The sequence below is a fragment of the Canis aureus genome, chromosome X, assembly GCF_053574225.1.
Source record: "Canis aureus isolate CA01 chromosome X, VMU_Caureus_v.1.0, whole genome shotgun sequence".
Taxonomy (NCBI): Eukaryota; Metazoa; Chordata; class Mammalia; order Carnivora; family Canidae; genus Canis; species Canis aureus.
Genome location: NC_135649.1, coordinates 69,652,772 through 69,676,924, shown reverse-complemented (window position 1 = coordinate 69,676,924; position 24,153 = coordinate 69,652,772). Strand labels below are relative to the sequence as shown.

The window sequence follows — 24,153 nt, the reverse complement described above, 5'->3', positions numbered from 1 at the left end:
CCCCACTGGATTCAATGTCGTGGCTGGCCCAGTTTTTGTGGTTTTTGTTATTATTGCAAAACACACCTCAGCAACAACCATCAGAGAACTTTGAAAAAACAAGATTTATTACTCAGGTTCCGGAGAATACACAGCACACCAGGTGCCACACAGTGAGGTCATAGGTAGAAATAGAAAAAGTATGCAGACTTGGGGTTCTGCCATTACTGGGATCAAGAGTGGGGAGCCTAGGGCTTCACAGGTTCATTCTTAATTGGTGAATTTAATATATCAGAATAGGAATTAAAACTTGGGAAGGGAAAAGGAAGGTCACGCAGTCAGTTATCCAGGTCACCAGGGCTTTCTAAAAGGGGAACCTTAAGATTGAGTGTCACCTGGCTCTTTATCTCACTGTGTGGCTGGTAATGTATTTATTTGAGATGAATGTCTTTGATATGGATGTTTTGGCAATAAAAAACTTAATGCCAGGCATTTATGTTACAATCCAAAAGCTAATTGTCATGCACTTACACTACAATTGTCCTAATGGCTGAAGACGTTAAACATTTTTTCATTTGCTTATTTGCTGGCCATATATCCTCTTTAGTGAAACATCTCTTCACAACTTTTGCCCATTTTAGATCTTGACTGTTGAAAGTTCTTTATATATTCCAGATACTAGTCCTTTGTTGGATATATGGTTTGCAGATGCTTTCTCCTAGTCTGTAGCTTGTCTTTTTATCCTTTTAACAGGGTCTTTTACAGAGAAAATATTTTTACTTTTGATGAAGTTGAGTTTACCAAATTTTTTTTTATTGGTGTTCAATTTACTAACATACAGAATAACACCCAGTGCCCGTCACCCATTCACTCCCACCCCCGCCCTCCTCCCCTTCTACCACCCCTAGTTCGTTTCCCAGAGTTAGCAGTCTTTACGTTCTGTCTCCCTTTCTGATATTTCCCACACATTTCTTCTCCCTTCCCTTATATTCCCTTTCACTATTATTTATATTCCCCAAATGAATGAGAACATATAATGTTTGTCCTTCTCCGACTGACTTACTTCACTCAGCATAATACCCTCCAGTTCCATCCACGTTGAAGCAAATGGTGGGTATTTGTCATTTCTAATAGCTGAGTAATATTCCATTGTATACATAAACCACATCTTCTTTATCCATTCATCTTTCGTTGGACACCGAGGCTCCTTCCACAGTTTGGCTATCGTGGCCATTGCTGCTATAAACATCGGGGTGCAGGTGTCCCGGCGTTTCATTGCATTTGTATCTTTGGGGTAAATCCCCAACAGTGCAATTGCTGGGTTGTAGGGCAGGTCTATTTTTAACTGTTTGAGGAACCTCCACACAGTTTTCCAGAGGGGCTGCACCAGTTCACAGTCCCACCAACAGTGTAAGAGGGTTCCCTTTTCTCCGCATCCTCTCCAACATTTGTTGTTTCCTGCCTTGTTAATTTTCCCCATTCTCACTGGTGTGAGGTGGTATCTCATTGTAGTTTTGATTTGTATTTCCCTGATGGCAAGTGATGCAGAACATTTTCTCATGTGCATGTTGACAATCCAATCATGAAATGGGCAAAAGACATGAACAGAAATCTCACAGAGTTTACCAAATTTTTTTAATGAACTCTATCAGTTTAGTATTGTAACTGTAACAAATTACATTATAGTGGCTTTCTCACTCTATAATATATGAGGAAAAATGCCAAATCAATTTTAAAAATTAAGAAAAGCCATAACTTAAGACTAAAATATGATATTTTGACTTTTGACTCCATAACACAAAATAATCCAAGCAACAATTTTGACAAAAATATTAACTCTTAATAACATAAAGATAGAGTGAGATATCAAAGGAAAATATTTTTCCTGAGTAGAGTATATTTCTGGTTTAATAGCTACAGAAAAAGAACCCATTTGTTATACTATCAGAACTGGGGAAGGGGTTATCTGTAGAAGCATTAATGGAATTCCTGGCAAAGTTAAATGAAATCATTGAGGAGGAAGGCTACTATTTCCAAACAGGTGTCTAATATCAATGAAACAGGCCTTTTTGTAATCTTACACTGTCACAAATCTATCATGTCAAGAAATACAAATCAAGCCTTGGCTATAAATCAGAGGTATTGAATTGTTAGATTCTTAGAGGAACTCAGCCATAAAGATTTCACTTAAATAGGAGAGCAAAGGGTCATTGTTAGAGATGCTCCAGAAATTATCCTACTCCAAATATTTGTCATGTGTCAATACGTATCTTATTGATAACAAAAACTTTCCAGAAAGATGACTCTATTTTAAAATGCACTCAAAGGGGATCCCTGGGTGGCGCAGCGGTTTGGCGCCTGCCTTTGGCCCAGGGCGCGATCCTGGAGACCCCGGATCGAATCCCACATCGGGCTCCCTGCATGGAGCCTGCTTCTCCCTCTGCCTATGTCTCTGCCTCTCTCTCTCTCTGTGACTATCATGAATAAATAAATAAAATCTTTAAAAAAAAATAAATAAATAAAATGCACTCAAAGTTCTTAAGAGTAAAAAAGAATGCCTATGTTTATTTACTTAAGGAATATTTAGCAGAAAAATGTGACACCTTCATTCTGAAATTCGAGGACTTGTATTTTTGTTTTTTTCAAAAATTCACATACCATATAATTCACCTTTTAAAATATACAATTCAATGATTTTTCATATATTCACAATGTACATCTTAGGCTAGCCCATGAGGAAAAATAACCCCAAAAGAAACATTTATGATGTAACGTTTCTATTTAGTGTTTTGTTTTATACAGTTAATGAGAATTTTATAAAAACATATACTTGACATTGCAGCAATGTCCACAATAGCCAAACTGTGGAAGGAGCCTCGGTGTCCATCAAGATGAATGGATAAAGAAGATGTGGTTTATGTATACAATGGAATATTACTCAGCTATTAGAAATGACAAATACCCACCATTTGCTTCAATGTGGCTGGAACTGGAGGGTATTATGCTGAGTGAAGTCAGTCAATGGGAGAAGGACAAACATTATATGGTTTCACTCATATGGGGAATTTAAAAAATAGTGAAAGGGATTATAGGGGAAAGGAGAGAAAGTGAGTGGGAAAAATCAGACAGGGTGACAGAACATGAGAGACTCCTAACTCTGGGAAAAGAACAAGGGGTAGTTGAAGGGAAGGTGGGTGGGGGGTGGGGGTGACTGGATGATGGGCACTAAGGGGGGCATTTGACGGGATGAGCACTGGGTGTTATACAATACGTTGGCAAATCGAACTCCAATAAAAAATATACAAAAAAAAAATCAAGTTAAATAATGAAATAATATAAATCATAATTAAAATTTGAGAAATTAGAAAAAACATATACTTGAATTTTATTTTTATTATTTTCATTACCAATTTTGATATTTTTACAGTGTAAGATGAATTTTCGGGAACAAATTACAGTGTATTATATTGCACCAATAGGATATGGGTTTACCTTATGACAACTTAATGTCTGAACTTGGTCAAGGTCATAGTCTTGATCAAGGTCATAGTCATAGTCTTGGTCAAGGTCATAGTCTATGAGTTATTTGCAAACAATATGATTGCTTATTTTAAAAACTCAAGAGAATTGAGACGCCTGGGTGGCTCAGCAGTTGAGCGTCTGCCTTTGGCTCAAGGCATGATCCCTCAGTCCCGGGATCAAGTCCTACATCGGGCTCGCAGCATGGAGCCTGCTTCTCCCTCTGCCTGTGTCTCTGCCTCTCTCTCTCTCTCTCTCTCTCTCTGTCTCTCTCATGAATAGATAAATAAAAAATTTTTTAAAAGAAAGAAATTAAGTTGAATGTTTAATGCACTTCCAATTAAAATCCTAATAGTTTTGTTTGGCACTTAAGAAAGCTATTCTAAAATTCATCCAAAAGAATACAGTCAGAAAATAACCAGGCAGAGGCATGTGAGTGGCTCAGTCAGTTAAGCATCCAACTCTTGATCTCAGCTTAGGCCTTGATCTCAAGTTCAAGAGTTCAAGCCCCACGTTGGGCTCCATGCCCAGTGTGGAGTCAATTTAAAAAAATAACCAATTTTTGAAAACTAAAGTAATATGGAGGAATTAGCACAACTAGATGTTAAACATGTTATAAATATTCAAGCATTAAAATAGAATAGTACTGGTGTTAGCTAGGGTGAAATAGTAAGTTACTCAAGTATGAGGGCTGAAAGATCTTTCCTTGGCCCTGGTGGATTCTAGGACAAAGCAAGACCCCAACCAAATGGCACAACACTACTGTTTGAGTGTGCAGCAAAGTCAAGGTCCCTCAGAATTTGTTGAGCTGAAGAATTGAATGGGGTGTCTGCACAGGCATCCCTGAACAGGCTTCCCTGAAGTGCCACAGATTCAAGCTCACTACTTACTGTTCAGTGGTTGCTTAACAAGAGAACATCAAGAAGGACAGTGGAGAGAGGTTGGAAGGAAATAGGTGAAGGAGAATGTTCCCTGTTAGGGGGAGGGAAAGGACCTTCAGACTCACTGTTGCCCCCCCAGGTCCAAGTCTTCACAGGGGACCCACCTTTCTTGGGCCTCCTCTGCAGAAACACCACAGTCTGAAGGCATAATGTCTGAGAGAAAACTAAGACCTTTTTAGAGCCAGGCTCTAAAGGTGGCTCTGAGGCTCTGGCTCTGGCTTTGGCTCTCAGGACCTGATGGTTCTCAATAACTAGTTTTCCTCTCTTCCTCAGTAACTGGAAGAAAATTCAGCTTAGGGATGGCCTAGGACAAGGAAAGAGTGAGTCAGAAAACAGCAGTTACACAAATAGCTGGAGCGGGACTCCACCCCTTTGACAAACCCAACTGCCTGGAGGTAAGCCAGGTGACACAGTCCAAAAGCATCTGTGCAAACAAGTCCTCCCTGAAGACAAGCAGAGTCTGGGAGTTGCCTCACTTTTCATCCCGAGGATCTCTCATACCATATGACATATATAGATCATTATAGCACACATTGTTCATAGAGGATTAGCAATTCAGCAAATGTGTCAGCTTAAATTGTTATTTATCCCACATCGCTAGTGCTTTCAAGCTATCATAACTATTCTTTCAATATTTTAACAAATGCTTATGGAGTTCCTACTATGTGACAGGCACTGCTCTAGATGCTGGGATTGTAGCACTGAATAAAACAAAGACCCTGCCCTCTCAGAGCTTACATCCTAGCTGGGAGAGACAGATAAACAAGCAAGCAAGGAACCCCATCAGATAGTGATAAGTGCTGTGAAGAAAAATAAGGACAATAAGGGATCAGCGTGTGATGGGGAGTTCTATTTCAGTGAAGCTGGTGAGGGAGGCCTTCCCGAAAGGTGATATTTGAATAGAGATCTGACTAAAGTGAGGCAGCCAGTCATGTTAATGTTGGAGGAAGAACAGTCTTAGCAGAGAGACCGACAAAGACAAAAGCCTGAGAGGAAATCTGCTTGGCATATTCAGGGTACAACAAGATTTCCTAGTAACTGGAAGGAGTGGAATGAATAGGGAAAGAGAATGGAAGATAAGGTGAGGGAGGGCAACAAGAGCTAGATTAAGTAGGAGCCCATAGGCCAGTGTGATGGTTTTGGATATTCTACTAAGTGAGATGAAATGTTGCTGGAAGGGTTACAATTATTTTTGTTATGAAAAATTTTAAACATATCTGAAACTAGAGATAATAGTATGATGAAACTTTATAAACTATTACTTGGATTCACCAATTATCAAGATACTGCTGCTTCCTGGCTGACTCCCTTCAGCTGGGGTCACGATCTCAGGGTCGTGAGTTTGAGCCCCACCACACGTTGGGTGGAAAGATTACTTAAAATAAATTAGTTAATTTTAAAAAGATACTGCTGCAGTATCCAACTTCTTTTAGTTTTAGCTGAAGTGTCTTAAAGTAAATTTCACCTTAACATATGTCACATCTAAAAACATTACCATTTTCTTACATATCAATAAAGTTATTATCATACCTAAAAAATCAACCATTCCCTAGTACCATCTAATACATAGTCCATAGTCAAATTTCCCTCATTGCCTTCAAAATGTTTTTTTATAGTTGGTTTATGATATAAATGTTTTAAATTATTTTAAATAAATCCTTTTAATTTAGAGCAGCATTCCCTCACCCCTCCCCCATTTTTTATACCATTGACTTCTTGAAGAAACTAGATCACTGCTCTATATAAAGTCCTAAATTGTGGATTTATCTGTTAGCTTCCTCATGATGTTTTTTAACTTGTTTCTCTATTTCTCCTATTTCCTAGGAACTGGAAGCCAGCCAGAGGCTTTTTTAGATTCAGGTTCTCCTTTGGAGTGGAGAATATGGGTCTTTAAATTTTATTTCTTTATTTGAGAGAGAGAGAGAGAGAGAGAGAGAGAGAGAGAGCATGAGCCAGGGGGGAGAATAGAGGGAAAGGGAGAAACAGACTCCATGATGAGCAGGGAGCCCAACCTGGGGCTCCATCCCAGGACCCCGAGATCATGACCCCAGCTAAAGGCAGATGCTTAACCTACTAAGCCACCCAGGAGCCCAGGGAGAATACTTTAAAAGTAGGCATAGGTAGACACTGCACATTGGGGTTATCTTCCTTATAGTGCTTCTAAGATTGATCCAAAATATACGTGCTAATAACCTAATCTTTTCATTGTAACATTCCATATCAACCTTTTATGCCATGATTTTAGCAGTCAGTGATGATCATTGCATGACACAGTTATTTCATCAGAGGTTGTACAATCGTGTTTTTCTATTTCTATCATTCCATCCACACTTACTAGCTCACATAATGCAGTATATTGATAAATCTCACTTCCAACTCCACCCCCTCTGATCTGTTCCTTCTCTCTCTCTATCAGGAAGTATTTTTGTTATTTTGAAGGTTTTCTCTAGAGTTCTTACAATTAGAAACATTTGTATGTATATATTTGTATGTTGTATGGATATATTTTTATCCCTTTCTTCTTGACAGAAGGTTGCATTATTGTATATGCTATTCTGTATCTTTCTTTTTTCTGCTTAGATATATCTTGGAAATCACTCCATATCTATGTCTCCAGATCTCCATCATTGGAGGAAGATCTTCTCCATCATTGGTTTTGGACAGAGGAAATCTTGCAAAATCTGGTTTGAAGTTTAGAAGCCTTCCTCTAGCTGCCTTGTGAAAAATAGAATTTAAAAAGGCAAATAACAGGGGTGCCTAGGTGGCTCAGTCAGTTGAGCCTCCAACTCTTGATTTCAGTTCGGGTCATGATCTCAGGATTATGAGAGCGAACCCCTTCATCCAGCCCCACATTGAGCCCCACATCAGACTCTGCTCTGGGAGAGGAGCTTGCTTAAGATTCTCTTTGCCTCTCCCTCCTGCACTACCCTCTCACAACTCTCTCACCCCAAAATTAATTAATTAGTTAATTGATTAAGAAAATAAAAGGGCAAATACCAAAGCAAGATCATTAAAAGGCTGCTATGCACACACACCAAAGAGTGCTATAATATTCTAGGGAGATAAACCATTTTTGATGATGTAAGTGTAGACAACTCAATTGAGGGTTGGAAGGGCCTGGGCCCCTGAGAGCTTCACTGAGTAGACTCATAAAACAGCTCAGAAACCTCATTGTGTTTGAAAGAGAGACAAATGCATCTTTACATTATTTAGGCTACATTTTATTTTGGATCTCTGTCACATGCACTAAACCTACATCCTAACTAATACAGATCATTCTAGTTTTAACAAACTCTGATTATTACCTCTGGGAGTCAAGAGAACTGACTTCTTGTCTTGACTGTATTGGTCATGTGATCTTGAACAGAGAAGAGGTAGGAAGATGTTCCAGGTGGAGGGAAGGGCATGGGTGATGTTTCAGAGACTGCGTAATTTGGCCTTTATCTTACAAGCAACAGAGAACACCTGAAAGTGACAGTACAAAAGGAATTTTCAAAATATGAACTGGGTAGTAATAGAGAAGGGAAGATAAACCAGAGACCAGGAGACCATAATAGGAATCCACTTCAGGCTTTGCTTCTACCCAACAGACATTGATGAGCCAAAATAATTTATTTCCTCAAAGACTTACCATGGTTAATACTACCACCACTTCTCTGACTCTACTTCCTACTATTTTTTTTACTTGTTGCTAACTCTACTCCAGCCACACTGGCCTGCTTGCTGTTTCTTGAATAAATTTCCTGAACATGTATGCTCTTGCCTCAGGGATTTAGTACTTGTTGTTCCCTCTATCTGGAATTGCTCTTCCCCTAGATGGCCACATGCCTTCCCCGATCAATCTACCTAAAATGGCAGCCCATTCCATTCCCTATCCCCTTTACTCTGATTTATTTTATTTCATAGATTGTATCACCACTTGGCATTGGATTGTATATCCACTTGTGGATTGTTATACCACTTGTATATATATATCTATCTATATATATATATACACACACACCCTCCCTAGAATGTAAGCATCATGAGGACAGGGACTTTGTCTAGTTCCCTGTTGCTATAACCTCAGTACTAAGAACACCACACTAAAACATAGCTGGTTGGAGTGGTTGGAGTGCCTGGGTGGTTCATTCAGTTAAGCTTCTGACTCTTGATTTCGGCTCAGGATCATAAGCTCAAGCCTCCTGTTAGGCTCCACACTCAGCAGGGAGTCTGCTTCCTCTCTCCCTATCCCTCTGCCCCTTCCCCTGCTCATGCACATAAATCTTAAGGAAAATAACAACAAAATTAAAAATTTTTAGAAATATATATAGAAAAATATCTTCATAACAACAAAGTGGGGAAGAATTTTTATTAAATAACACACATAAAGAACAAACCTTAAAGGAAAGGATTGAAAAATTCAACCACATTAAAATTAATAACTTTGAAACATCTCTAAAGCAAGTGAATGGACAATCAAACTAAGAGAAAGAGTATTCATTCAACAACTATTACTGAGCACCTACTATGTGCCAGGCACTGATAATGGTTCTGAGGATAAATCAATGAACAAATCAAAGCAACATAAAAAAATCCCTGTCCTTGGAGAGCATTCCACTGAAATATATATTATTTGCTACAGGCCAGGTGTCATTCTAAGTATTTTATATATATTAATTCATTTAATTGACACAATAACTCCATGAGTTAGGTACTCCACAGATAAGAAAAATGAAGCTCAAAGAGGTTAAGAAGACTGAGGCACAGAGAAGTTAATTGCCTGAGATTACAGTTAGCGAAGGGTGGAGCTGGGATTTGAACCCAAGCAGTCTGGCTCCAGAGACTATGTCCTCTATACCTTACTATAAATTGGTATATTAACATTTACAGCACCTAAATGACAAAGAATTAGAATATGGACTATATCAAAGAGCTTCTACAAAGTAGTAAAGAAAAACAACCATCAGAAAAATGATTAGAAGACATAAGCAAGCATTTTCCAGAAGAAATGTGGGCCATAAATACATGAACTGATGCTCAATTTCTTTACTAATTAGGGAAATACAAGTTAAAACCACAAGGTAGTATTCAACTCTAAACTGATTGGCAAAAATTAAAAAGTGAGTTAAAGTAAAATTGAATATGCACAGAACCTATGACTCAACAGTTCTACTCCTAGGCATATATCTCAGAGAAACTTTTACACACAAGCACCAGAAGACATAAATAAAAATATCCAGGAAGCATGGTTAATAGTAACAAAAACAAGATGGAAACAACCCGAATATCCATCAATAAGAGCATGGATGAATAAATCATGTTACATCCATCCACATTCATACAATGGGATACAGAAAGCAGAGCTACGTATATCAACAAAGATGAATCTCAAAATCTTACTGCTGAGTGAAAACAATCAAGCCACAGCAGAATACCATCTTATATATGTGTAGGTATACATATATGTGCATATATATAAAAATAGGCAAAACTGAACAATGTTTTATTGTTTATGGGCACAAACATACATATGTGATAAAACTACCAATAAAGGCAAGTGAATAATAGACAAACTCATCACTATGGTGGTTTTTCATGGTGGAGGAGGAGATGAGGGGAATATTATGGAGAGGCATGTAAGGGCCTTCGAAACTACTGAGAGCATACTATTAAATAAATACACCTTTGTTCTCATGATCATTCTTTCAACTCTTTTATACATATGATATAATTCATAATAATACAAAAGAAATCCTAGCCAATCTGAAAAGCATTATATACTCTTTTTAGAACAAGAAGGCTGAGGAAGAGCTGGAAGCGCATGCTTATTTCTGCCAGTCCACCCTTTGTTTCATGTCAGATTTCTTGATGTGTGCCCTTCATACAAGTTCTTCCCCAGTGGTCACAAGTTAGCAGCCCTTGGGTCAAATCTGTTCACGGTAGTGTTTTGTTTAGACAGTACAGATATTGTTGTTTTTAAAATTTGAAATGGTTCAGAAATATAAAACACACACACACACTGATACATATATACATACATTAAAATATATAGAGATAAAATAAACATGCAAAGTATTGGCAATTGTTGAAGATATAGATAATATACAAGCGTGTACTATTCTATTCTTTCAACTTTCTTGTATGTTTGAAATTTTTGACCAAAAAAGTTGGAAAAGCCAGCCTTGAAGTTTTTCTTTTTAAGATTTTATTCATTTATTTGAGAGAGAGAGAGAGCAGGAGCAGGGCAGGGGCAGAGGGAGAAGCAAACTCTCCACTCAGTGGGGAGCCCAATGTGGGGTTCAGTGTGAGTTCAATGTGGGGCTCAATCTGGAGACTCCAGGATCATGACCTGAGCCAAAGGTAGATACCCAACCAACTGAGCCACCCAGGTGCCCCAACCTTGAAGTTCTTTAGAAGGAGCATGCCCTTTCTAGTTCACCACAATCCCCACCATTCCCTAGTGTAATTTTCAGCCTGTCCTGTCATTTCTAGTATCTCTGTTCCCTAGAGATATTTGAGTTTGCAACATGTGGTTCAGCTTGTAGATCTTGGTCCCTCCTAGATCTCCCGCCTCCTAAATGTAAATAGGTCAAGGTGTTGGGACAGGTGTTTCTCTCATTCTCATAAGCTGAATAAACCATACATGAGGTTTTGGTTTTTTATAACAGGTTAAGGACAATACAAGCTGATGTAATTCACCACTACCCTGCAGTGGAGAGGGAAGCCCTCCAGCAACTACAGTAACTTTGGCAATTGTACTATACCTTGTAAGATATAGGTAGGGCCTTGAAAAAGTCAAGCCACACCAGCGAGCTTCTCCCAGAAGATAAGATGAAGAATTTTATTTTATTTTTTAAAAGATTTTAGATTTTATTTATTTATTCATGAGAGAGAGACACACACACACACAGAGGTAGAGACACAGGCAAAGGGAAAAGCAGGCTCTATGCAAGGAGCCTGACGTGGGACTCGATCCCAGGTCTCTATGATCACGCCCCAGCCCGAAGGCAGGCGCCAAACCGCTGAGCCACCCAGGGATCCCCCAAGATGAAGAATTGTATGATTCTTTGTGACTCCTGTAGTTTCTCTGGCACCAAAGGTGAAAAGGGTGGGAAAGTAAGATCTTCCAGTGACATCAAGGGACCAGTGGGGGTAGTTACTATATCAGGTGTATAATGTCTGAGATAAAGTGCTCTTTTGTTACCTATGCCAGGACTTGTGAGTTAGAAAAAAATCCCTTGACGGTGCTAGGCACCAGAAAGTTTGTAGTCAATGAACCATTCCTCTTCAGATTGACGGATTTAGTTGCTCAGAGTCCGATGACATTAGAGAACATGAAGCAGCTTCCCAGTTAGCATTTGTCTTGCCATATTCTGTGATATGACAGTTTCTTTCTTTGCAAACTCTGGTTTTCACTCCTGCAGCTATCATACTGCACTAAACAAATCCTTGATCCTTGCCACCCCCAACTTGGCTATTTCTGCACATACCATACAGCATGAATTCATCCAATTGTTTAGGATGCAAAACCGGATTAGAAGGAATAGGCAGACAGCCAGAGGCAGGCAGTGTCACTTGGTGGATAAGCTGAGGTTGGCCAGTGACACTGTATGACAAGGTGGACTGGCTTGCCACAGAAGGTGGGGAAATGGCAAGACCCTTCTATGATTGTTCTAATCACCTGGACAGAGAGTTCAATGTCACTTGTTCCTCTGATCCCCACTCACCTTTGACTTAGGACCAAAACTGAATGGTTTCCACTGGCCATGTCATTTTTTGGAATGACTTTGCTTTTGGTTTATTCTTGCTTTGATCTCCATATCTTGCTGATGTCCCAGATCTTAAAACTCCAACTTGTTTCTGATATCTAGATCTTCATATAACCAGGCATTGGCCTGGGGGAATATTGATGCATGTTCATCCTTCTCCATGACCTGCTTTGGCTATTTGCTATTAATATCCTATAGTGACAGAACTCACTTGAGGATTTGATGTTGCTCTGATAAATCCTTACCAGGCCAGGACTGGTAAGATAAAAGAAAGAAGAACTTTATTACCAAAGCTTGGGCATTAAGAATATATCTTCAGGCCTCTGAAAAGGAAGTGAAGGCCAAGATTAGACAATTAGCTGCTGAGTTGTAACCCAGGGACAAGACAGTACTTCTTGCATGCAGTGCTCAAGAGGGAAATCCCTACTGGAAAAACATGAATCAATAAATATAGGCAGATAGAGAAGAGGGACATCATAAAACAATGATAAGAGTGTATCATTATCCAAGTATTTATGTTAATTCTGTGGGGTCACGTTTAAAAAAGAGAGAGAAAAAGACAAGAAACTATCAGTATGTTTACTAACAACCAGTTCTCACATTTCCAGGTTTCCTAATTTCTTTTGGTCATCATTCCATTTTCTTTTATATAATTCAGGGTGGCCAGGATCACCCACATACCAAGAAAGTCTCTGGTCTAGGAAATTGCAATCACTCCACCCTTAGTCCAGGTGAGACTGGATTAATTTTTTTTCAAAAATAAAAGAAAACAATATGAAAGCATAGAAACCAAATATCGATAAAACAGATTTCTTATCCATTTTTCCTGGATACAGGCTGATTTCAGTGATCCACAGCTTACAAGTCCCATTTTTCCATATGCCATCACAGCCCTGGACTTGGCTTCCATTCAAACATTTCCTGAGGTGGAGCTGAGGTGAATCTAAGCAGCAACCTTGCTGGGTCTGAAACCCTGTTTCCTGAGTTGTTTGGAGAAAAGGATCAAACCCCCTCTTGAGGCTCAGTCATCTCCTTGGAGAGAGAGGTTGATTCTGCTCACCAGGTTCCCTGGTCCCTGAACATCTCCCAGGTTAACAGAGGCTTGAGAAAGCATCACACTTTCTGTACCAGTAAATCCTAAAAATTATTGGGAGAAAGGAAACTTATCAGTGTTACTGGAAAATCTGTGGGTACATGAAGGTTTCTAATCACCTACCAGTAGAAGATCTAGAAGTCTGACCAGATAATGGAAAAGGCATGCCTAAAAATTTGTGCTTCCTCTATAATAGGAGGTTAGTTGAATGAATCATGGCATATCCATACAATGAAATGTTATGTATGTTGTTAGAGAAGAAAGTTGACATGAATAATGTCCACAATATACTGCTGGGTGAAGAAGCAGTTTACAAAACAGTGCATAAAATACGATTACTTTTTGGTTAATAAATTATGCATAATAACTAACATTTACTGAGCTTTAAATATAAGCATATATATGAGCAAGGCACTGAGCAAAGTGTTTTACATTACTTTTTCCTCACAACAACTCTATGGTGTAGGTAGTAAGCATTATACTTGTATTTTTACAGATAAACTAGTTAGGAAAAGGGTAAGTAATTATTCATAGTTCACTTGAGTGTCAGAGCTGAGAAATAGACCTAGATATGTTGGACTCAGGAGCCTAAACTCTTCACAGTGACACTATATCTATGTCTATATTTGTACAGAAAAAAAGTCAAGAGAGAGAAATACCAGGATGTTAACATTGACTAGTTATTTCTATGTGATGAGATTATGAGTGACTTTTGTTCCCTTTATGCTTTCCCGAATAGTCTGAAATATTTGTGATTTACATGGATTATTTCTATAATCAGGAAAAATGATAAATTAATTCTCATTTTGAAAAAGAGAACAGCCAGTTTCCAAACTGCTGGGGAGTGAGGGGAGTAACTTAACTATTATAAGGGTTCTAGAATTCCCACATGACCCAAGCATTGTCTAGAATGAATAAATAACATGTTTCCACAGATTTTTTTCAAATGACCTATTGCATCATTGTGTATACTCTTAGTACTTGAGTTTATTCTATATTTCTCTATCAATGAATATAAAAAATACAGCTATTATCATGTTGAAGTCCATAAATTTTAAATACTAAAACAAGGGACAGGGTCTGCTGCAACAAGGAAGAATATATGTATAGGTCAGTTCTGTAGCCTGAATGTCTTCTCAACAACTTACTACCTTTTTCTCAGAAGCCATGGGAGGAACTAGAGGGGAAAAATGAAAATGTACAAATTATTAAAAGTTAATCCAGGAGAAGTCCCAGAAGAAGGTAATTTAGAAGGCTGAGAGAATGTGGAGAGGGAGTTGATGTTGGCTCAGAAAATTCTATTATGGAAAGACAGAATGCTAAAACTCCCTTATATTGCCAGAGGCTAATTCTCACCCTCAACCACAAGGATGTCAACATCTATGTAGGTTGAGATGCTGCAATACCCGAGTGCTAGCATTTGCTCAAGGGCCAGGCTGGTATCCAATCAGCAAGAAGACCTGGAGTGGTGCCCTCCACATCTTTTGCCAAACCAATTCAAAGGTCAGCAACTGCCTTTCCTTTCTCTCATTCTTCCTCTCCTCTTTTGTAATGTGTCTCTTGTCTTCTTTTTCTGCACACCTTCTTGGCCCCCTTTTAAATCTCCAAGGTTACACTATTCTATAGACTCCAGTGATTTCATTACCCATAAGAAACCATCATTATCAAGATCTCAAACTAAGATATTCACTCACTGATCATTATTCATTCAATACTAAGGGCCTTAGGGGCTGAGGCACTGACAACTTAGATGTAGCCCCTACCCCTTTAGAAGCATACAATCCTTAGGTGTGAAAAGCAAAAAAATGAACAAAAATAAAAACAAACCTACAATTCAATTTGCTTCATTGGGCATGAAGTTACAACAAGGCAAGAACAGGTGTCAGAGAGAGGAATGAGGACTTCGCTTCCCCTCCTTCCCATTTTGCCTGTATTTGGAACTCACCCAGGAACAAGGCTCCATACCATCACCTCTGTTTAGTGGAGCTGGTGCTGAGGCCTGGAAGACTAGCTTACTCTAAGGGTGAACAGTCTTCAACAGGCCAATGACATGGGAAATAAAAGGGAAGGAAGGAGGATTGTTCTGTATTAAAAGCAAATTTAGATCTTGCCAAAGGGCTCAAACCTGAGTCTGATCCATTCCTTGAATCCAGATGTCTCATTTCATGAAATACAGAGAAACCTACTGAAGCATACCATGAGCATACAGTAAACAAAGTCCAGGCTGTGGAAAATTCTCCAGGTCAAATGTGGAGATAAATAAATAATGTCAGAAAAAGAAAGGGATGGAGGGGGAACCTATAAATGAAAACAAACTTAAGCTCTTCTAAAATGCCAAGGCCATAAAAGGAAAGATCAAGAAACTATCACAGATTGAAGGAGACTAAGGAGACATGATTACTAAATGCAATGCGAGACCTTAATGGACTCCTGGGACAGAAAATGGACATTAGTAGAAAAATTTGGTGCAATTTGAATAAACTCTGACATTAACAGTGATGTACCAGTATTGGTTTCTTAAGCTGTGGTATCTATACCATGGTTACATAATATGTTAACATAAGAGGAAGCTGTGTGGAGAGTATAGGGGACTCTCCATACTATCTTTGCAACTCTTCCATAAATCTAAAACTTTCCAAAATAAAAAAATTTAAAAAGAGAAAATTTAAGGAACATGTCAATTCTTTTAACAGGCAAGACTAAACCACAATCATTAAGGAAGTATGCTTGGGTAATAAAACCATAGAAATGCAAAGAAAAGATTACTCTAAATGTCAGGATAGTGGTTATTTTGGGAAGAAAAAGAGACAGTTGTGATTGAAATGGGGCACATGAGAGCTCTGGAGTTTTATTTCTTGATGTAGTGGTGGCTGCAAGGTATTTATCTTATAATAATTTATTAAGCCATACATTTGTTTTAGGTGGTTTTCTGTATCTAAGTTTTATTTTACAATGAAAAATTTAAGAGAGACAGAGTTATGAAACCATAGCATTCAAATACAATCAACAAATCATGTTTGGATCCTGATTCAAATTAACCAACTGTAAAAAGGCATTTGAATATGGACTGGATATTAGTTATTATTCAAGAATTACAAAATTTGTTAAGGATGATTATAGCATCACTATGGAAGAAAACATTCATAATTTTGTATGCACAATGAAGTATGTAAGAGTGAAATGATGTACCTTAGAATTGCTTTAAGATGCTCCAAGAAAAAAAATTGGGGCAATAGATGAAACAAGTATGGCAAAATGTTAATAGTTATTGAAGAAAAAAACATGAAGAAAAAGATAAAAATTTATTGCATTCTCTAGCTTTGTGTATATTTGGAATTTTTTTAAAAAAGATTTTATTTATTTACTCATGAGAAACAGAGAGAGAGGCAGAGACACAGGCAGAAGGGGAACCAGGCTCTATGCAGGGAGCCGGATGTGGGACTCGATCCCAGGTGTCCAGGATCATCACCTGGGCCGAAGGCAGGTTCTAAACCGCTGAGCCACCCAGGCTGCCCTGGAAATTTTTGTAATAGCAAGTTAAAAGAGGGGACATCCCAAGCCAGGTTACTTCAGGACAATAGTGTCTCTCAACAAAAATCTATACTAGGTTATCCCCACCCCAAAAACTATCTAGAGCTCCCTGACCACCAGCCACCTCACTGAGATCACAACCCCTGTAGTCTCAGAGTGGCCTATGAAAGGTATTTCCCTTCTCTTGATCTCTGAGTCACTAGGACTAGATGGTAGTCCTTACCTTTCTTCATCCTGATTTCTTAATAATCTCAGGAAAGAGTCAAAGGGCAAATGGCCAGGGCCCAGGGTTCAGACCTGATAGGGCAGTCCTTGGTACTCCAAAGCCTGCCTCCTGCAGTGGGTCATAGGTGTGGGGCAGGACAAAGAAGGAAAAGAGAGGTGAAAATCCTCCTGATCATATGCATTCAAATCACTGTCGAGTGAGCTTCCAGAGGCTGGTGCCACCACTGGTTGGAAGAGTGTTCTGGGATCTTTGTCTCCTCAGGTTTCTGAGCATCATGCCTTGTCTCAAGCAGCCTACGCACTTCCAGAGTCTGATACTTCTACAATGGCCCTTGAGCTACCTTGCCATGTGTGAGTACTGATCCAAGAGCGCACAGCAAGAAACCAGAGTCAGAGGCCAGGGCCGGATCTGGGGTGAATTTCATGCTCATGGGAAATCTCATGTCCTATCTTTGATCATCTCAGAGGATACTACAGAATAAGACTTGAGTTCCATGATTGCCCTGGAGAAAGAGGAGATACCACAGGACACAGTGAGAACAAACAGAGGGGTAGAACAGGGTCATGATGGTTATGAGTAGATCTGGCTAATTTTAGCCACTTCTTAATCCTCACTATCTGGAAGGGGGAAATGAGGCCTAGGGAATAGGCCTGTATATCTACCAGAATAAGGAAGCATGGAGAGTGGGACTGAAGAAGCATTAGAATTACAGACTTGGAGAAGTATAGCCTATGTTTATACCATAGAGTTTACCATTCTGGGATGGGGTGAGGTGATAGCATGTGGGGAGAGAGTGATAATGGAAGGAATGGTGAATGGAAAACAGTAGAGGGATGCAGATGCTTAGGTGGCAGGGTGTGAGGAGATGTGGCTAGTATATGGGCAAGGAAAGATGACGAGCTTGTGGCTTAACTAGGGTTTGGGGATGGTGGACAGTGAAGGAGACAGGAGACAAGAAGGAAAAGATGGTGGATGAATGGGAGCAGGGGGAAAATGGTAAGCAGGGAGCAGTAGAGGGATGGTGAGTGGGTGGGGAAGCAAGTAGATGGGGATGATAGGGAATTAGAGAAATAGGGCTGGTGTATGGTAGATGAGAGAGGGAATGTTTGAAGGACAAGTAGACATGGATTCTGGATGGGCAAGAGTTGGACTGTGCAGAAGGCCAGGAACAGGGGCTTGAGTAGTTTAGAGAGCTCTTAATGGGGACGTATATGGGCAAGTTTTGCTGGCAGCCCAATTTTGGTCTGACCTGCTCCTTCATCAGTTTGGATCTTGCAGCCATTGCTCATTTACTTGCTGTTTACATCCTTGTGGCCACTACCAGTGCTTTACTTTATCTGGTTTTTCCTGGACTGGAAGACCCCAGAGCAAGGTAAGACTTATGGACCTAGAAAGAACAAGGCCTAAGAATGTTCCAGCTTAACTTGTAACCAGAGAGTCCCACTCACCATGCCACAAGTCCCTCATCCTAATTCTCAGAGACACTGGACCTGGACCAGCCAAGACTATCTTGGGGCCATTTCCTTTTCTACCTCTCTAGCAGAGCCATGCTCCCTCCATGCTGTTAGGAAAGCCCTGAGTAAGCGGGAGGGATGGGGTTGGCACACACAGACACCATCCCCACTGATATTTCTGTCTCAGGTGGAAGGCATTCAGCCTGGGTAAGGAATTGGTGTGCCTGGACCCACCTCAAGAACTATTTTCCCATTACGGTAAGTGTCTTTTCCCCAACATCTCCCACAGTTCCCAAAATACTGGGCATTTATGCTAAGTAACTAGGGTTGTCCATAAGGAAAATGAGCATACCAGAGAAGTCTCAGTGCAGGCCAGACATACTTCAGGACCCAACGGCGCTGCTGGTTACTTGCTACTCTGAGAGCATACTTTAGACACCCTTGGCATGACCTAGCAGATGATACACATGGAAATGCAAATACAGTTCTGTTTAACAAACACTGATTGAAAGCTTACTCTATACCACATGTTAGAGGTACAGAGAAGTGATCAGGATGCAATCTGCCATCAAGGTGCTCACATCTAATGAGAAGGATAGACAAGTATGTATTTATGATTTGGTACAAGGTATACAAGTAGTTCAGATGAGGGGTAAGAAAAAGCTTCACAGACATGGTGATGCTTAGGCAGGGTTTTCAAGTTTAGCAGAAGTTAGTTAGGCAGAAACTGGAAAGGGGTTGAGAGGAGAGCATATTAGGAAGACTTCTAGAAATGTACTGCTATGCTGATCCTCTGAGCATTCTTTGGAGTAGACAACAAACATTGCCTTAATTTTCAGAGCAGAGCTTGCCGACCTTTTCACATAATAGCACTCTTACAAAATGATACCATGCAAAAATGCACTGAGATAAATGACCTAAACTACTTGTAACCATAGGCAAAAAACCCAGCAGTTCTAGCTGCCCCAGATCCTACCTGGTTTCCCAGGAGCTAAGGAAACCAATATCTTGGCTCCTTGAAACCCACTCATGGCCTATGTTGAAAAGCTCTGCTTTAGATATTGTCCTGATTACTGAAGTGTCTTCACCCTTGCTTCTTCACATGATCTCATTTCACCACCTCTGGCACTTCTCTCCATGGCTGCAGATCCTGAAGACTAAAGACCTGTCACCGAAGCACAACTATCTCATGGGGGTTCACCCCCATGGCATCTTGACCTTTGGAGCCTTCTGCAACTTCTGCACTGAAGCCACAGGCTTCTCAAAGATCTTCCCAGGCATCACTCCCCACTTGGCCACACTGTCCTGGTTTTTCAAGATCCCCCTTGTTAGGGAGTACCTCATGGCCAAAGGTAACTCTGACCATACTTAGTGGAGCTTCTGGCCCATTTTCTGCTAGGGGATGCACCTTTTAAAGCCCCATCCCCTACCTCTCAACCAACTCTCACTCACTCCCATCATAGCATAGTAGTTAAAGCATATATTCTGGAGTTAAACTGTCTGGGTTTGAATCCTGGCTCTGTGTGGAGTCACACAGAGCCAGCTACTGTGTGGTCTTCAGCATGCTATTGGTCTCAGTTTCTTGATCAGCAAGGTGATGCTGACGATAATAGTCCAACCTCAGATGTGGTTTGATGGCTAAATGAGATAATACAAGTAAAGTATTCAATATGGTGCCTACCACAGAGTATATGCTCAGTAAATAATAACTTTTGCTATTTAAAGGCAATAGAGGAAAGGAAAAGAGTAAGATTATAGTTGATATTCAGAAAGTCCTTCTAGTTATACCACTGGAAACCTTCCTACTATAGTTTTGACTCAGTGCCTCCAATGAAGTGGAGATATTGCCTCAAAGTGAAACATGTTGGGTTCGCCTACAGCCTTCTTTTTTCCACACCCTTTGTCCCATCTCATTGATTCTCCTTCTGGGACTCATGGGAACAGAGGGCGTACAAACAAGCCAATGAGGAGTAGAGCAGAGGGGTTCTCTCTTAGCTATTTTCTCCTCTCCTTATTTCGCTCCTGTCTCTGCTCCTTGATTCTCTTTAGGTGTGTGCTCTGTGAGCCAGCCAGCTATCGACTACCTGCTAAGCCACGGCACTGGCAACCTCGTGGGCATCGTAGTGGGAGGGGTGGGAGAGGCCCTGCAAAGTGTGCCCAACACTACCACCCTCATCCTCCAGAAGCGCAAAGGGTTTGTGCGCACAGCCCTCCAGCATGGGTAGGTGTTCCTCCCTGGGCTAGGGTGGGTGGCCTTCTCTGAGCAGTATCACCTACTAGGTGATGCCAAGATTAATCAGATATGAGTCTTGCTCTCATGAAACTTACTAGTGCAGAGGGGAGATGGTCCTAGAATTTTAAAAAAGTTTATGTCATCCACTCCTTCTAACCAAACTGGACCAATTCTTAGGAAGCCAAGCAAGAAACCGAGATTCATTATCAGGGGGCTTGTCTAGGACTCCCTTTATATACAGATGATGCCCACATCATCTCTATTAATATTAATATCTACATCTGTTTGTTAATGGTAAATGAAAGGGACAGGCAGTACAGTATGGTGAGTATGTGCATGGAATCTGAAGTAAGGGGGCCTGATTTGAAACCCTGGCTCCATAACTTACTGTGCACTCTGAGACAGATTACTTAACCATTCTGAGTCTTGGTGTTTGCATTTTCATAATGTGGTTACAAATAATTGTACCTACTTCATACGGTCATTGTGGGGCTTAAATGAAGTCATCTACAGAAAACATCTACATGTGTCTGTCACACAGTAACTGGTAGATAATTATTAGCCACTTTAATTCAGGCATAAAGATAGCAGGAAAAGAGCAGGTGCCCAAGGCTGGAGCGGTGGGGTGCACCGTAAGGTCAGGAGGTCAGCCTAGTGAACACAGAGACAATTGTCCTATTGTAGATTCAAAGGAAAGGGAAGTAGTTCATCTAAGGCTCTTGCCTGAAGGGCCTGTTCATCAGTTTGGAGCATAACATAGGAGAGAGTTCTGAGATGAGAGGAAGGAATCCTGGGTTCTAGTCCAGGTCCTGTCACTCACTGACTGCCTGAATGACTTTTTCCCTTCAGAACCTGGGCTTCTGGATCTGTAAGATAAAGAAAATACCCCCCCCACACACACACACACTGTGCCCTGCACTGTCTCTGCACTGTCTCTGGGCCAAAGGCAGGCGCTAAACTGCTGCGCCACCCAGGGATCCCCTTGGAAGCTTTTCTTTACATGATATAGGTTTTTGGGGATCTCTGCCCAAAACCCTCTTCCTTCCCTACACCCCCATATCTTGCCCTTGTGATCTTGCCCAGAGATAGCATTCTCACTGGACTTGAAAATTTCAAGACAAAAGACAATAAATACAGGAGCCCTGTTCAGTGCAAGAAGAAATGCTTTATGTCACAGGGATTTTATATAGGTAGAAGCCTGGCCAGGGTTCTTCCTGGGTGATTCTCATTTGTAGCCTGTGTTTGAGAAATAAATTGAGGTTTTCTTTCAGGGCACATCTGGTTCCCACCTTCACTTTTGGAGAAACTGAGGTATATGAACAGGTGTTATTCCATAAGGACAGCTGGATGTACAAGTTCCAGAGCTGCTTCCGCAGTATCTTTGGTTTCTATTTTTGTATCTTCTATGGAAGAGGCTTCTGCCAAGGCTCCAATGGGCTCCTGCCATACTCACTGCCCATCATCACTGTAGGTGAGTGCTGCTTTTAGCCCCAAGGCCATCTCAGCTCTTTTTTTTAAAGATTTTTTAAAATTTATTTATTCATGAGAGACAGACAGACAGACAGAGAGGCAGAGACACAGGCAGAAGGAGACGCAGGCTCCACGCAGGGAACCCGACATGAGACTCAATTCCGGGTCTCCAGGATCACGCCCTGGGCTGAAGGCAGCGCTAAACCACTGAGCCACCGGGACTGCCCTACCTCAACTTTTCTTGACCTCAACCTCAGCCCTTTCCTCCCCACCCCCACCAAAGAAAAGGGTGGCAGAGAGGGAGAATCTGAGACCCGACTTGGCAAGTGAAAGGATCTGGCTCAGGGAAGAAGGTGGTTAAAGGAAGAGAAGATTCTAACACTTGCCCCTTCTCTTTTTCCATCTCCAGTTGGGGAGCCTCTGCCTCTGCCCAAAATTGAAAAACCAAGCCCGGAAGTGGTGGACAAATATCATGCACTCTATATGGATGCCCTGTGCAAACTGTTTGACCAGCATAAGACCCAGTATGGTTGCTCAGCGACCCAAAAGCTGCTTTTCGTGTGACCGAATGAGCTTGCATGCCCAAGAGCATGTTCTTTGGAGAGGAGACTCATTTGCTGCTAACCAAAAGGGAGAGAAAAGGAGATAAAGGAAGGCTGTGTATGGTAGGGGAGGACATTAGGAATTCCTTCCTTGCCACAAAGCCCTTGTAGTTGCTGTCCTGAGGAGCTTTACTCAGTCATTCTGCAAAAGGGGGCATCCTGAGGCCCCTCTGGCCCAACCATGGGCATGCTAGGGACAGACATGCTTCCTGCCTCCCCCCTTACTGGCTTTCTTCCCTAAGCCCAACCCCCTGGGTCCTGAAGGACTCAAATGATAACCAAACAGTTTGAGTAGCTACCACTCAGGTTGTTCTTGTTTTATCATAATGCATTTTCAATTGGGATATTTTGCATACTATAAGTTTAACTTGTTTAAATTGTAAAATTCAGTAATATTTAGTATATTCACAGAGTTGTGCAACCACTAATTTTCGAACATTGTTCAGCACCACAAATAAGAAAGCCAGTACACATTAGCAGTCACTCCCCATTCCTTCATCTCTCCCAGCCACTAGTAAACATTAGTCTACTTTTCGTCTCTATGGATTTTCCATTTCTGGACATTTCATATAAATGGAGTAATGGACTATGTGGTTTATTAGGACTGGCTTCTTCCTCTTAGCATAATGTTTTCAAGGTTTATCCAGGTTGTAGCATGTATCAGTACTTCATTCTTTTTGTGGCTGAATAATATTCCATTGCACGTATACACAACAGTTTTTATCCATTCACCAGTTGATGGACTTTTGGATTGTTTCCACTTTTTGCCTACTATGCCTACACTGCTAGAAACATTCATATACAGATTTTTGTGTGGCAATCTTCTGTCTACAAATATGAAGGCTTCCTTTATCTCCACACCACTAAGCTAACAAGTGTGCCTTTCAGATAAATCAAAGGGAACTTATTCAGGATTACTTTTCAGTTGGCAGAGGCATTTCACAGAGGTCACTTTGTCCTCATGATATGGTCCTCTAACACCATAATCCCAAGGCATTTGCTACCATACAAGAGTCTACCATGGGAAATCTGCTTCATAACTATATTTTAAAGTCTTACTAAGTTCTGCTTAAAAGTTTTTCCTAAAGTTGCATTCTGAGAATTTTAAAAGAGTAAATAAAAATACAGATGTCTCTTCCTTCATAAGGCAACCAACAAAAGACACTCTTAAAAACACAGCAAAGGGACGCCTGGGTGGCTCAGTGGTTGAGTGTCTGCCTTCAGCTCAGGGTGTGATCCTGGGGTCCTGGGATCAAGTCCTGCATTGGGCTCCCACAGGGAGCCTGCTTCTCCCTCTGCCTATATCTCTGCTTCTCTCTGTGTGTCTCTCATGAATAAATAAAATTTTTAAAAA

The 24,153-nt window shown here is 40.6% G+C and overlaps 1 protein-coding gene across 1 annotated transcript; it reads left to right on the top strand.

Moving 5' to 3' along the window:
• Positions 1–17,247: 17,247 nt before the first annotated feature.
• On the top strand, positions 17,248–23,597 carry AWAT1 (acyl-CoA wax alcohol acyltransferase 1). The gene is made up of 7 exons (XM_077888748.1): positions 17,248–17,390; positions 18,305–18,412; positions 18,682–18,752; positions 19,642–19,846; positions 20,544–20,715; positions 21,999–22,198; positions 22,607–23,597. Exons 1-7 carry the CDS (start codon positions 17,315–17,317, stop codon positions 22,759–22,761), a joined length of 987 nt encoding a protein of 328 aa, XP_077744874.1. The 5' UTR covers positions 17,248–17,314; the 3' UTR covers positions 22,762–23,597.
• The last annotated feature ends 556 nt before the right edge of the window (positions 23,598–24,153 follow it).